Source organism: Chrysemys picta, chromosome 2 (genome assembly GCF_011386835.1).
Source record: "Chrysemys picta bellii isolate R12L10 chromosome 2, ASM1138683v2, whole genome shotgun sequence".
Lineage (NCBI taxonomy): Eukaryota > Metazoa > Chordata > Testudines > Emydidae > Chrysemys > Chrysemys picta.
Genome location: NC_088792.1, coordinates 223471282 through 223487676, shown reverse-complemented (window position 1 = coordinate 223487676; position 16395 = coordinate 223471282). Strand labels below are relative to the sequence as shown.

The window sequence follows — 16395 nt, the reverse complement described above, 5'->3', positions numbered from 1 at the left end:
CCCTAGGGCAAGCACCTGGGGCCAGCCCCATGGGAGTGGGGGGCTTGGGGCCGGCACAGCATGGTGTCCCATTTTCCCTTTGGGAAATATGGTCACTCTATTTAGTGGTGTTCCTTATATGCTAATAAGAAATCAGTCCAGACTCAAATTCAAATTACATACTGTACTGTCTATCAAATGTAAATGTTTAATGTTAATACAAATCGCTTGGATAGGCGTAATTAATTCTGAGTAATTGTTGACAAAGAATATGCTTTATAATCATGAGCTCTGAGAGTATAAAAGAAAAAGAAACACAAACTAATTATGGTATTCAAGTTAAAGGTCCAATTCTGCTCTTCTTGAATACCCAAAGGAATGCCAAATTGTTAAGAAGGTGGGATATTACACTCCCTATTTGCTGATCTCTATATAAAAGCAATTTCAGAAGAGATGCTAAAAAGGTAGGGAAATGTATATATTTTTACATCAGATGTTACTTGATCCTCAGCTTGACGGCGCAATTTGTTTGCCATGGTAATTGGGTTTGACTTGCCATTGCTTCCATAAAAAAACATGACCAAGTTAGAAATATTCTTCACTGAATTTTCAAATTCTTCTGTTGTTTCTTCACGGAGTTTTGTGAAATAAATTCTCCATGTGCCTTCTGAACAAATGAAATAAGGAATGTGATGAAGAAAAGTCAGATTATAAATATGTTTTTCCTTTTATATGTTCACCAAGATAGCCAAAATAAAATTTATAACAGGTTCATTTATTTTCATTTTAATTGGGTATCAAAATTATTTAGCTGTACTTTGAACAACTAATAGGCAGGTATATTTTTTATTTCTTAATATTACACAGAAGATAACATTGCCAGTACTGGTAAACATAATTATAAGTTTGTGATGAAAAAGCTCCCATATAATCATTTTTAAACTGGTGAATACAATATTAGGTCTAGGGCATCCGATCTACCTGATTTCATTTTCTGTTTTTTTAACGGCAAGACAGCTGTGTTCCTCCTCTCCTGAATTTCTATTTGAAAGAAGATTGAAAACCAAATTAATGCTTTTGTAAAACAGTGTCTAAATTATAATAAATGTCCGTATTCATCTATGGTGAAGCAGTTGACTGAGCACTGTATCAGTTAGATTAAAGATTTGACTAGGAAGAGTACAATGAGATTTTCTACTTCAGCTTCTTTTATATACTGTTTTGTATAATGAACTGGGCCAAAACCAAACACAATATTATGAAATGGTTGTGATCCAGATAAAATATTTTTTTCATTTTAAAATCATTTATACTTTGTTTATACAAATTCTGCTACCAGTGATTTGGGTGTGTCTGCACAGATCAGATATTTTTAAGTTGATCTAACAGACTAATTCTGCTCCCACTGATATCAACTCTCATTAAGATCAGTGGGAATGGATTGGACCATAAGTCATAATTAGAGATAGAGGCCTGAACCAAAGCTCACTGAAGTCAATGGAAAGCCTCCTACTGACATCAATAGACTTTGGATCAGGCCATAATTGCATAAAATATTTTCTTCTATGAAGCCAAGGAAAGACATTTGTGATCCTATAGAAGTTCAACAATATCCATTCTTTGACTCCATTTATAACATTATGCAATCTTGAAGATACTAATTTATTCCTTATATATTTTGCCAAGAATGTTTCAATTTTTTTTTAGAGCAAAGTTCAAGCAGCTCACATATTATTGGCTTTTATAAAGATAACATTTTGTTTCCTTTTATTTCCAAAATCGGAAGGCTGGAGGATTAGGGATGATGAAACAAAGGAAATATATTGTAACGGTACTCTGTTTGGCTACAACAAATTAATTATAGCCTTTGGGCCAAATTCTGCTATGGCCAATGCAGCTGTGGAGTGTAGTCACGCCCTGTTGTGGCTTCTGCTACAGTACTACTGTCAGCGAGGACAAGATATTTCATTGTAGACTAAGGGACCATTTATGGAGTGTACTTTACTGCTTTTCTGAACAGGAGCATAATATGACTGAACCTGCCTCTGGTTCAGAGATTGCTTTTGACTGCAGCATACATGCTGGCTAGACACACCTCCAACATATCATATTCTATATCATGAGAATGTGCTGTATGTTAGACAGCCATCTTGAATATTATGGAGACATTCTCCTCTACTACTTGAATGCAGTGGGGCAAACTATCTAAACCTATCCTTCTTGCTTGGCAAAACAGCAGAGAGCAGGATTTAAACATCATGGGAATGTAGGCAGCCACCTTTAAAAACATTATCCTGTCATAAGGGACAAAATAGAACGGGTACTTGGGGAGACAGCAAGTTACATAGAGTGGGCCAGATTTTGTTCTCATTTGCCTCAATATAAATCTGGACTAACAGAGGAGAAATTAGCACCCTGTAAAATACTGGATTATCAAACAGTACTAAAACTGAACAGTTTCAGAGATTGTAGTTAATTACTTAATTACAATGAGATACTAAAGTATCTGATGCTATAACTTGTTATGGAAACAGAAAATGTAGCTGCATTTGGCAGCTTTGAATTAGTTTCTTAGTAAATAATATATTTCTAAAATAATATTTACCTGTAGCTTTTAGAGTTACTGAGGCAGATTTTTTCCCATCTTTTAGCCATGTTTGAGCCATAAACAGTGTCTTTGTCCCAGCAAATGTTGGCTCGTGCACAATAATCTTCTCCAGCTGCCAGGCAGAGCCTTTTCCGTTATCTACAACCAGCTCCTGCAGAGACCCAACATCTACTGCTTCCACCCGGAAAACATCCACCTGAAATACGCAAAGTCAACAAATAAATGAGTATGGAACCAGAACCACCAATGTGAAATACAGTGAGACAGAACAGTGAGCCAAGTGAAAATCAGAGGAGACTGAGGCACAGCATTTTCAGGATAATTCAGTAAAATACAAACAGAATCCGAGATGACAGGGCTTAAAAAAGCCAAACTCGGGCAAGGAGCAAGAGCCTCACATGTATTTTCTCTAATCTACTGCTAAAATACCTCCGCTTTTCCAGGCACATCATTCGGATGCCTAATATCCCTTACGGGTAAGATTTTCTCCTCAAACCTCTAACAATGTTTTCTAGAGGTGCAATTTAAAAAAAAAATGTCTAGCTGTGAGCAAAACACACCCCAAGATTCACACTGTGGAGAAGAAAAGGTAGGGCTGGGGGATAGGAGTAGTGGAAATAAAGGCCTTTGGGATGGGGTTATCTTTCCCAGGAAGGAAAGTTTATTCAGCTTGTAGTAACTGGAGTTCTTTGAGATGTATTGCTCCTATCTGTGGGGCACTATTAGGTTGTGCATAGGCTCCATGCGACCAGGACTGAAGAATTTTTCTTAGTAGTGTGCATTTGGTCCACATATGCACCCCCACTCTCCTCGTGCTCACATCAAGGGTGTAAAGAGGGCTGCCAGACCTCCACCATTTCAGTTTCTTTTTCTCCACTAGGCCACACTAAAGAAACGGAGGCAGTGGGAAAGGAGGATGGGTAATGCACTAGACATAGGAATAATACATCTCAAACAACTTTACTTACTACAAAAAGTGCAACCTTTCCTTCTTCTTCAAGTGCTCATCCCCATGTGTAGTGCACTTCAAATGATTCACAAGCAGCGTCCATCCTGAGAAGCGGGGGGTGCCTGGAATTCTATATCACTACAGATTGCAGAACTGCCCTGCCCAGGGAGGCATAAAAGGCATCTGCATGTACCAGTGCATAGCATCTGGTGAAGGTGTGCACAAAGCCTCCGGTTGCTGCTCTGCAGAGGTTAACAATAGGTACATCCTTAAAGGAGGCTCCTGAGGCTGCCTGGGCTCTCATTGAGTGTGCCCTCACATTACTCCACCAGGGTCATTGTTCAGCTTGTAGCAGAGAACTATGCAGCCCGAGATTCACTGACAGAATCTGGGAGGAAATGGCCTCTCCCTTCATCCTCTCTGTGAATGAGATGAGTGTGTGTCACTTCTGAAATTACTTTGTTCTTTGTAGGAAGAAGGCAAGGGCCCTATGCATATCCAAGCAGTGGCACATCACCTCCTCCCTCTGAGCCTGTGGTTTCAGATAGAACACAGGTAAGTGGGTGCTTTAGTTGAGGTGCAAGTCTGACACCACATTAAGTATGAACTTTGGGTGCAGCCTCATGGATGCTTTATCCTTGTGGAAGATCCTGGGAGGCAGGGAATCTGCCATGAGCAACCCTAGCTCCTCTATCCTTCTGGCCAATATGATTGCAACCAGGAATGCCTTCATAGAAAATTGCTGCAGTGAGCAGTTCAAACAGCCTCCCCACACCTCCATCAGAGTTGACAAAATCAAGTCCCAGGCAGGTGTAGACTTCATCACTGGAAGGAAGACTCTAACTAGTCCCTTCAGGAACCAGAATGTGACTGGATGTGAGAACATAGAGTAGTGCCTACCAGCAAATGAAATGCACTGACAGACATCAGGGGAACCCAGAGGGAGCTGAGAGGCAGCCCCTCTCACTTCAGGGATAATAGGTCATCCAGCTTGTTTGGCACCCCAACCATAAAAGGGGGAATTCCCCATTGATCACACCAGATCTCAAATCTCTTCCACTTTGCAAAGTAGCACCTTCTGGTAGAGTCCACCCTGCTGCTGTTCAGTACGCCCAGGGCCGATGGTGGGGGGGGAAGCTGATATAAATTACTGGGGCCTTGCAGTCCAGAAGGGGGCCCGGGGCCCGGCTTCCCCCCCCCCCATCACCTTACCGGGGCCCGGCGGTCTGGAAGGGGGTCTGGGGCCTGGCTTCCCCCCCACTCTCGTTGGCCCTGTTTAGCCGGTCTGCCCTTGCTGGGGAGCCCGAAAATTTTTTTCCACCGGGCCTGAACCCGCTCTCGGTGGCCCTGAGTACGCCCTATACATCTGCTGAGCTGGCCACCTCTAGGTTTAACATTCATCCAAATATCATGATCTCAGGTGCAGTGTGGACGGATTGCTGTGGTGAATCTGCAACTCATCCTGAGTCAAGAGATCTCATACCAGGGAAGACAAAGAGGAATTTAGGCTGACAGTTGTAACAACGTGGAGTACCAGAACTGATGGGCCCAATCTGGTGTTGTGAAAATCACCTGCACTTTGTCTTGTCTGACTGTCCTTAATACCCTTGATAACAAAGGGATCAGGAGAAATGTCTAACTTTGGCTTCTGACCATCATTGAGGAAAGCATCACCCAGAGATCCTGGCTGCAATCCTCTTTGGAGCAGAACTTGTGCTTTTTGTTCACATCGGACAAAAACAAATCTGTGGTTGGGTGACCCCCACACCCAAAATTTTCATGTAGAGTTGGGCCATGCCTCTCCCTTTCATGCTCTCTGGAGAAGTGTCTGCTGAGGGAGTCCATCTTGGTGTTCTGATCCCCTGGCAGATGGATGGTGGTCAGGATAATTTGCAAAGGTATGTACCAGTTCCAGAGGGCAATGATCTCTGTGCAGAGCTGTGAGGAAATGTGCCCATCCTTCCTTATTGATGCATTAAAGACCACTGTCATGTTGTCTTATAACACCTGGATTGAATAGCCTTGAATGCAAGGGAAAAATTGTTCTTAGGCCACACTGACTGCACTCAACTCCAACATGTTGATATGGAGTATTGACTCATGAGGGGACCATGTCCCTTGGGCCACCTGCCCCCTCCATGTGGGCCCCCCAACCAAGTCCAAGGCTGGTCCTTCCCAGTACCGGATAGTCCCGATCTGGAGTGTGAGGTCCTCTCCTACTGGATATGAGATGGGAACTTCTGCCTCTTCTTGGAGGATGTAGACAAGGAACTTTTCCTCTAGTCTCTTCCCCATCTGCCCTGAATCTGCTGATCTGAGTTTCTTGGAGCTGATGGGAAAGGATGAGGGGTGCGGAGGCCCTGAAACCAGCTGGAGGCGCACTTGAAGGCACACTCCCACTTTATTCAGGCTGATGAACTGGGGGGGGGTTCCCTAGTCAGAGTCCAGCCCCACTCTCATTAACTTCTCCATGAGGAATCTTCTGAGCCAAAACTCTCTCAACTGCTTGGTCCTCCTCACGAATGATCTGCTGATATTGCACATGGAAGGGACATAGTCTTACCCAGGAAGTACAAATAGGTCTCATGATCATCGGTTACCATGAAGGGCTTCTGACAGTCCACACAGTTCTTGAAGCCAGGGATCATTGGCATGCTCTTCTTGCTGCTAGTGGAAAACACAGGGCAAGAGGGATGGGGACTGCTCTCCTACCCAAGGGGGGTAGGGGAAAAATGAGGACCCAAACCCTAAAATCTGTCCCAATAAGTTAGACCAAAGTAACTACAACTAACTACATTTTTAACTATTTACAGAGAAAGGGCAAAGAAGCTACTACAGATACTGAGTGTCTGTTCCAGACCACGAGAGGTGAGAAGGAACTGAAATGGTGGTGGTCCAGCAGCCCTCCTATAAATCCTTGGTGTGGAGCACAAGGAGAGCAGTGGCCCATGGGTGGACAAAATGGTCACTGCTAAGAAAAATTCTCTGATCCTGGGCAAATGGATCGCAGGCACAATCTGAAGTGCACTACACACAGAGACAAGCACTTGAAGAAGAATAAATGTACCAAACAGCCACACTTAGAGACTTTCTCTACAGAAACTGTGCAAGAGGAGTGGGAGTTGGTGAGCTCATCATCACTGGATGATGGTTTCTTGGCCAACATATATTCTGTTATGTTGATTCTGAGGGAGTTATTTATAAACTCAAAGTCAAATGAACCTTGGTATCCCCTACTATGCATTGTTAATGAAGAGAGGCATATAACAAATTTCATTTGGCAACTGACTCACTTCCCTCATTACTTTCAAACCTTTGTTTATGGGACTGAATTTATAAAATATATGTTGAAAAATATGGCCCTGATCTTAGAAACACTTATGCACATGCTTAACAGTGAGCATATGTATAGTCCCATTGAAATTACATGCAGAAGTGTTTGCAGGATCAGGGGCTGCAATTTAAAGGAAAAAGCCTTCAATATGCTGAAGAACTCAGCAACTCTTCCATTATTGTTTCAGGGAAATATAAACTAATGATTTATGCCATTCATTTCCAAATCACCATTTTTTTCTGAAAAGATTTATATCTTTAGGCTGCCTCAGTCAACCTGTCTGAATACACTGAAGTTCATTTTGGGTGAGTCATCATATTCCATAATTTCTCTATCCCCTTGTGGTCAGGCATGGCCACTCTGTAATGTTCCCCACTGGCTGAGCGCAGCACTTCCAGAGCTCCCTGCCTCAGTTTCCTTTCCCAAGGTGGGTCTTGTGGAGGAAAAATAGTCTAAGGCCTAAACTTTGGTCAAGTGAACTGTATGTAGGTTCAGGTGAACTGTATGTGTGGCCTGGAGGAAGGAGAAAAGGGGGAGGAGGTAAAAGGAGAAGGGTAGACAGAAATCATAAAAGCAGAAGTAACTGTAGAAATTATAATAGTAGAATTAACCTTTGTAACAGTTTGTAATGAATAGCTGTCAGGTAACAGAGCAAGAAACTGCAAAGGGCAAAACTAAGAAAAACAGGAAAACTTGTTTTGCTTTATTCCTTATAAGGATGTAAAACTTTAAGGAAGTATATGTAGTTTTTGTGGTTTTATCCTATATAATCTCTCACATTTTATCTGTCGGGGGGGTTCGGCTGCCTTGGCTGACTCCCCCATGCATGCATGTTTGATTGATCAATAAAGGAGCCTCAGGCTGTCTGATCCAAAATCAACAGTGTGGACAATTTTCCACAACAGTCTCCACATACTCAATTGTGTGTGGTGTTTGCTCGAGATGTGGCATAGACTTCCAGACAAGTCATAGACAAACTTAATTCCTTCCAGGGTAGCAAAAAGTCCCCCCCAAAGTCCCAAGAAACAAAAAAGATTCTTTGGGGACTTCTCTTCAGCCTGTCACCTGGGCCTGTTCCCAGCCCCTTTCTGGACTAACTGCTAGTCTTCCTGGCTCTGGGATAGAGCGGCATCCCTGAGACTAGTTCCACTGGAGTACTGTTTTCAGCCCTTCCTGAGCTATGTTCCTTACCTCCTTCCCTGCCCCAGTATAAAACAGGGGGCTCACAAAGCTGGTTTTCTTGGAGTATCCTTCCCCCTGCAGGCACTGGCTCAGGACTTTCCACAGGAGCCTACTCACTGCCCACTCCCAGACTGACCTCACACCACTTATTTATAAGGGCCAAGTGTCCATTAAACTCCCTCCCAGATCCCTTAGTCCTGCCCCTCCAGCTGGTAAGCAGCTAATTAATTATGGCAGAGGTGTGGGTGGCCCCATCTCTCCTTAAATGGCCCCGTCACCATGTGACATCCCTGTAATCTCGATGCACTTGTCTTAAAATATTCCGAATCTCAGGAATCCAGGGATGGTTAGATCAGCAAGAGATTCAGACACTTAATAAACTTTGGGTTGAGCAATTAATATCTAGAGCTGTGAGAGCTGGAGTAAACTCACATCATAGACAAGAGCACATTTTACCTTTAGATGTACTTTTGAAAGCTTGAGTGACAAAATGAGCTAAGTATAGTAAAAAAATGAATTAAAAGTGAGAACAAAATGGCCAGCAACTATCGTTACTAGAGGTGAATATGAACACCTTGCTAGAGACAAGGTGGTTGACTAGGTAATATTTTTTACTGGACCAACTTCTGTTAGTGACAGAGACAAACTTTTGAGCTCCTCAGAGCTCTTCTTCGGGTCTTGGCAATTAGCTTGAAAGCTTGTTTTTTGCCTCCATGGAAGCTGGTCTAACAAAAGATATTACCTCACCCACTTTGTCCCCCTTATATCCCGAGTCCAACTCAGCTACAACAACACTGCAAACAACAATATGCTGGAGACAATTTTATCCGGCAGATTTAATCCAGTTTTTTGTTCACAGACTGACCATGATTGACATTAAAGGACATTTTAAAGAATTAAGTCACTATCCACAATTGTTCAGCAAATGTTTTATGTGGATTCATTTAGTCTATGATTGCTCATGTGTTGTTCACTGAGACTGTCCCTTTGGATACTCAACATTTAATTGTGAGACTCATCTCCTATGCCACATGGTGGTGTTTCTGTTCCTTAACTTAGGAACAGGAAAAAGGATGGGCTGACTTATTGGAGTTTTGATTCTTTCATGAAGAAAGTGAGGGACAAAGAGCACGCAGGAGATAGGGAATTTTAGGAATTTTTAAACTTTATCTTTTACTTTTCCACCAGAAAAAAGTGCACCGTAGTTAACTACATAATTAGAACTCAGACCTGAATGGAGAAAAGTCATGTTAACCACTGAAAACTAGACATTGTCTATGGAGCAGAATGTATATTCATTTTTATCAGCATATTCACACCATGTAATTGTGCGTACATGAATAATTCCACTTAACATCAAAAATTAATTGAAAATTTGGAGAAATGAAGTCTTAACTGAAGGTTGAGCAGCCCTGAATTAAGGTATGATAGCTAACTGTATACATCCTCTAAACAGCTCCTCCAGCAAAACCAGGAAAGACCAGAATTGAAAGTCCTGATACGGCTCAGATTAAAAAAAAGTAGGCAGTGAAGAGAAGAACTCTTTCAAAAACAAGGACGCAACCAACCAATCATTTCAGGCCTTCTTTTATCCATTGTAAACAAGCAAAAGAGAATGCAAGCCCAATTTTTGTGAAATCCTTTGCAGATCACCTTTAAGTGCTGCTGTGCTGGTCTAGGATTCAAGTTTTAAACTTTGTAACCTGAGTTAACTTCACCCAGCACTCCTCAATGTCAGCACTGGAAGCTTTATTGCTGTTTGTAGTAGTAGCAATAGCTGTTGCAACAGCAGCAACAGCTTTTGACTAAATAGTCTCAGTGTAATGTTTACCTTTATAAATGCCAATCATTTCATATTCTCAGTAGTTCAGACTTGATGGTTGGTTAGTGACAATATTCCCAGCAGAACTGAAAGTGGCAAGTCAAGGCACACCATATGCTTAATTTCAAAAATGTGCATGCACAGTGATTTCCCATCTTCTTAATGTTATTCATTTAAATAGGCTTTCACTAAAGAAGAAGCTGGGAGCATCTAGAGGAGGAATGTTTTCTGTTGAGATTTGCAAATCCATTGATTTGAGGCCTGATTATTCTGATTTCACTTGTTCAATCTTGAGGAGCTTCACTGAAGTCAGAGTTTAACTAGTTTGAGACACATCAAAATCAGGCCTTTACATTCTGAATCTCAGTGATTGTGAAATACTTGTACAAGCAGGAAACACACAAGAAGGATTTGTTCTTGCTAATCCCTCACTTTTCAGGTTCTCACTGTACATTTTTTTCTTGTAGGATCTGATTTTTATTCACCCCCAGAAGATCCAGACATTATCTTTCCCAAAGTTCACATATGTGTGTAACTCAGGGTTGTTTTGGGTTCAACTTTCATCCAAAATTACCTTAAAATATTTCTCTCTCAGTATACAAAAAGATCAAAACCCTTTTAAGAGAAAATGAGTGTGTAATTTGAGGCCTCTGCATCCCTATAATTATCACAGTTCATCTATCTGCAACAAAATTAGAGAAAAAAAAGAGAATCCTGAACCCTTTGCTTAATTAAACAAGATTTTTCTCATGATAAAAACAACAATAATCTTTCAGAAGGAATAGTGGCACATAACAATAAATGGCAATAATTGCAATCCAACTAAGTTATAAAAGCATTTGGCCCAGGATTTAAGTAAAATAAATTTACTATAATGAACAACTACTACAGAGACCAATATCTTTAATGCCATAATTAACTCCAGCATTTTGCCTTTCATACCTACAGATTATGTTATACAAAAGAGAAAAGAACATAACTGAAAGAAAATAGAATACAGGTGTCAAAAAGAGTATGAAGGTCAGGTTCAAATGAATACAGTCCCCCTACAAAGTCATTCAGTTTGTGCCTGAATCTGCAAGCCTAGGAGATTGTATATGACCTCCCCCTTCATCTGTCTCAAAATCTAGTGCCAGGCAAACTATGGAGTTTGAGTTCTCCAGGAGCTGAAAAGAACTAGTAATAAAATATATCAGAAATGGTATGTGTGTTTGTGGAGAGAGTAGTGGAGGAAGGTTTCTGATTAAACAAGAACATGCAGCAGGTCCCAATCAGGGCCATGAGGAGGAGACATTTTTATTGCTCAGGAGACTGACATTATTAACTACAGCTGGCTGGAACCTGAAATTTTCATTCCACAGAAAACTCTGAAATTAAAAAAAAAAAATCTTGTTCCAAAACAGAATGAAAGTGGGAACATTCGGAATTTCCCACAGAACAGGAATTCCAACATTTCGTTGACATGACATTTCATTTTGACTTTTTCAAAATGTTCTCAACGCTTTCTCAAGCTGCTCAGAGCCTGAGTAGCCTGCCACACAGCTGGAGACTTCCAGGCTGCTGAGGAGCTAGGGACCCTGAAGCCCTGGGAGACCAGAGCGCCAAGGAGTCATGAGCCTGAAAGATTGGGAGCTGGGGCTTTCAGGGCCTCCATGCTGGCATAAAGCCAGTCAGTTGTTGAATTTGCTTGGCAGGCAAGTTTCCATCAGAAACATGCTTGTTTCCATTAGAATTTAGTCAAAATTGATACATGCCTGCAGAATGTTTCGAGCTAACAAATCATCATTTTCCAATGAAAAAACATTCCTTAACTCATTCTTAACATCATATAGCATTGGAACATGAGCAGTAAGCATCTTACTACAATTTGTGGTTCAATACATTCTTTAAATTACCTATACACCAATTCTAGGCATCTGGGTAACAAACAAGAAGAATTGGAATTTCTCATTTATGAGCACAAATTTGTTCTAGTTGGTATTACTGAAACCTGGTGGGAAAATTCACATGACTGGGATGTTAAAATCCCTTGTAGGAAGGAAAGAGTGGGTAAAAGGGGAGTGGGAGTGACACTCTATGTCAAAAATGGCAGAAACAAATGATCTTGAATGCTTATGGATTAATGTCCTAACAGATAAAGCACAGGATAGGGTTCTAGAAGGTGTCTGCTATAGACCATCAAATCACATGAGAGAACAGGAGGACAAGCACCTATTTATAATGTGTAGGGAAAAAAAGTTCATGGGAGACTTCAATTTGAGTGACATAAGCGGTAGGTCTCAAGATGCTGGTATTAAAACATCCTGGGAATTTCTAAAATTTAACTATGAAAATCACCTACCTCAAGAAGTGTTGCATCTAACATGGGGGAATTCTATATTGGACCTTGTCTTGATCATAGAACTAAACATTAGTGGTTGTTTAGGTGTTAGTAATCAGGATTTGATTACATTTATTATGTGAGAACACAATAAAGTACAAACCAATAATAGCTATACTTGGTGAATTACAAAGGCCAATTTCACAACGCTGAAAACAATTGGGAGAAAGAATTTAAATCGAAAAATGTGAATGATAATTGAGAACTATTTAAGAACATTCTACTAGATGCCCCAAAAGCCACAATAAAAAAAAAGAGGGATACACTGCTTAAAAGACCAGCCTGACTTAGAAGGGCAGTGAAATCAGTTATAATAATACTATTACATATATTTAACAAATGGAAAAAAGAGGAAGTTGATATCAATTAGAAGATAGGAATAAATTAGAAGCTAGGAACTGTAAAGAATTGATAAAGGAAGCAAAAGGACACAAGGAGAAACATGCGGCCAGAATAATATAAAGGATTTTTAAAGTATGTCGGGAACACAAGGAATCCTAACGGTATTGGTCCATAACAAAACAGAAATTGTAGAATTGTCGATAATAGTTCAGAAAAGACAAAAGTGTTCAATAAATATTTCTGTTCTGTTTTGGGGAAAAAACAGATGGTGCCATCAGATCATTTTGATGGAAGACTTTCCATTTCAACAGTAACTCAGGAGGATATTAAACAGCAGCTACTAAAATTAGACTTTTTAAAATCAGGAGATATGGATAACTTGCATCCAAAAGTTTTAAAAGAACTGGCCAAGGTGTTTTCTGCGCCATTAATGTTGATTTTTTTCCATTATGTCTTGTAATTGGGAAAGTTCCAGAAAACTGGAGGAAATCTAATGTGGTGCTAATATTTTAAAAAGTTATAAATATAAAATTATTACTGATAAAATTTGCAGATTACACAAAGATTGGAGAGCGGTAAATAATTAAGAGGATAGATCATGGGTATCAAGACTTCTGGATTGCTTGGTAAACGGGACACAAGCAAACAATATGTTTTTCAGCATGGTCAAATGTAAAGTCAACCATCTAGCAACAAAGAATTTGGGCCATAATTACAGGATGATGGATGCTATCCTGGGAAATGGTGATTCTGAAAAATACTTGGGGGGGGGGTGTCACAGCAGGTAACCAGTTGAATGTGAGCTCTCAGCTGTGACTACAGGGTAAATGGGATCCTTGGATGTATAAACAGGGAAATACTGAGTGGCAGTAGAGAGGTTATATTACCTCTGTACTTGGCACTGGTGCAACTTGTACTCAGATACTGTGTTCAGTTCTGGTGCCCACACTTCCAGATGGATGTTGAAAAATTGGTGATGGTTCAGAGAAAAGCCACAAGAATGGTTAAGGGATTGAAAACATGCCTTCCAATGAAATTGTCAAGGAGTTCAATCTATTTATCTTATCAAAGAGAAGGTTATGGAGTCACTTGATCACAGACTATGTACCTACACAAGGAGCAGAAATTGGTATTAGAGGGCTATTCAGTCTGGCAGTCAAATGAATAACAAAATGTAATGGCTGTAAGTTGAAGCTAGACAAATTCAAACTAAGAAATAAGGTGCAAATATTTAACAGTAAAGGTAATTAACTATTGAACAACTGCTCCATCACTGGAAATTTTTAAATCAAGATTGGATGTTTTTCTAAAAGATATGGTCTAATTGAATTACAGCTGTTAGACTTGAGGCAGGAATTAATACAAGAAATGCCTATGGCTTGTGTTAAAATAGAGGTCAGACTAGATGACCAAAATGGTACCTTCTTGAAATAAAAATCTATGAAATCCAATCCTATAACCACTGTCTCTGGAGCTTAACCTGTTCAAAGGTAATCTCTCTCTTCTGTTTAACAAGCAGCCATTCTTATAGACCCTCCCTATGGAAATTATTCAATATGAATGGGAATTAGCAAGGTCATCATCACTGGCTAATGGCTTCTTCAATAAAATGTTTACGAGTGTTTGGAAGGCTGCTGTGCTGATTCTGAGGGATGTGTTGCTGACCTCAGTGTGAAGTAGACCCAGGTATTCCCTACTATCTTTCATTAACTAAAAGGGGCACAGAACCATTTGCTCATGACAACAGAAATTCATTTTCTCCATTGTTTTCAAGCCTTTTCCTGGAAGACTGGTCCAAACTGGGTCAGTGAAAGCAGCAGAGTTTTCCCTTGCTGGTATGGCTTTGCATCCACAGTGCTGGACTGATTGTCTCAGATTTGATTAGGGTTTTCTGTGATTGAGGAAGAGAACTCCCAACAGCATGAGGTATAAAGAGCATGAAATCATATGAAGAAGTTTTGGATTGATTAGTTAACCAACCATACTGAACAGTCCAGTATGTTGCAGAGGCTACAACATGAACAGCTGGTCCAGATTTTGCAGAGGCTACAGTGGAAGAGAAGGAGGAACCCTTTGTGGCTTCACTAAGTTGTATAGAGTTGTACGAATTCCTTATCAGGTTATTGCTGGCCTGGCCTAGTGGGTGATTGCTCAACTCCAATAGGAGAGGAGTGCACTACACTGTCAAAGTTTGTGTTCCTGTGAAGCCTGGCAGCGTCCTGACATTTTGCGCAGACTCCTATAACTCTGGACTTATGTTTGCTGTAGTTAAGGTCTCTATCTTTCTTCCTCTCCTAAACATTTTTTTTTTAATAACCACCCTCCTCCACCATCCTACTCTCCATTGTGCCCGTTTCACAGTGATTCCTGTCCTCTGTCCTATTATCCCTTTCACTCAATGGCCTGGTAATCCCAGCCATTATGGTTGCTGACCACTGTAACTTGGGCCATACATGACATTTGGATCAATAGCACTTTGCAATTTTATAGTTATTATACTGGGTACACTTCTCATGAGAGCCAGCATGTTGCCAGTGGTTAGCAAACTGTGGTATCTAAGGGTATGTCTACACAGCACCTGAAAGCATGCTTCCCAGCATGGGTAGATAGATGCAGGCTAGTGCTACTTGAGCTACTGCACTAAAAACAGCAGTGTAGCTAGGGCAGACTGACAGCAGCTCAGGCTAGCTACCTGAGTACTTAACTGCGGGGTCTGAATACCTTTGTACTCAGGTGGCTAACCCAAGGTGCTGCCCACACTACCACAGGCTACTCTGCTATTTTTAGCCCACTAGCTCAAGCACAGCTAGCACGTCTGTCTACATGTGCTGGGAAGTATGCTCCCTGCTGCTGTGTAGACATATCCTGAGATATATCATGGTATGACACTGCTGACAAATTATGACTTTTTCATGGTGACCATCATTGTGCTTCCAATATGATGTCCACTTTTTAGTCCATTTCCACCAGGTGTGCTTTGCCCCCCCCAAAGTAATATTTAAAAATTGACAATTCTTAATCCATAAACAAGCAATGAAACTGAACACCAACAATCACCTCTTGCTAACAATTTTTGTGTGTGCTGCAGTTACCATGGTACCAACCTGAGTAGTTGGTATCTAAATATAGGGCAGGAGAGAGAATATAATCTCTTTCCAACAACCAATAGAATAATATGAGTTCAAAATGTTCATGGAGATTTTCCTTTTTCAAAAATTTAAAGTAGTTTAATCCCTATATCCATTGCACATGAAAGTGGTGGATCTTTAAATATTTGTCTTAATCTCAACATATGATGTGTAACATTTGGATTATTTTGGAGTGCAGGATTGGTTTGAAAAAAAATCACAATCTGAAAGACAAAAATATGGATAATTTTCAGCCATCTGACTGAACATATATCCAACCTGCAGAATGGTGCATAGAAAGGACCCCAGGAGCACATGAGCGCAAAATGGTAGACTCTAGAAGGAAATAGTAGTGGAGCTGCAGGTCAAAATCAAGCTGTTATGACAGAGCTGGGCACTGAATTTTACACAATGTCTGCACATGGTTCAAGACAATGCTAATAGCCTGTAAAATCTGTGAGAATTAAAGTCATTCACAAAAGATGAATAAATAGTATTAGGCATACAACAGACTACTGTATAAAGATGTATGAAGGATCATGCCGATTCCCTGTTTGGCACGCACTTACTGCCAGGATGGCCCCTCATGTCAGGACATGGTGCGGCAGGGTTTCTTTTACTCTTTTACTCTGTGCCCCCCGACACACACAATGGGCTGCTGCTTCTGGGGC

The 16395-nt window shown here is 40.7% G+C and overlaps 1 protein-coding gene across 1 annotated transcript in view; it reads right to left on the bottom strand.

The window, feature by feature from the left end:
* RP1 (RP1 axonemal microtubule associated) overlaps nt 1-16395 on the bottom strand; it is a 297670-nt gene that overhangs the window by 18576 nt on the left and 262699 nt on the right. Inside the window, exons 50-52 of the mRNA XM_065585560.1 lie at nt 2585-2783; nt 961-1020; nt 468-646 (exon numbers count right to left, since the gene is read on the bottom strand). Coding sequence (XP_065441632.1) covers nt 468-646; nt 961-1020; nt 2585-2783 — 438 coding nt within the window. The remainder of the gene's footprint in view (nt 1-467; nt 647-960; nt 1021-2584; nt 2784-16395) is intronic.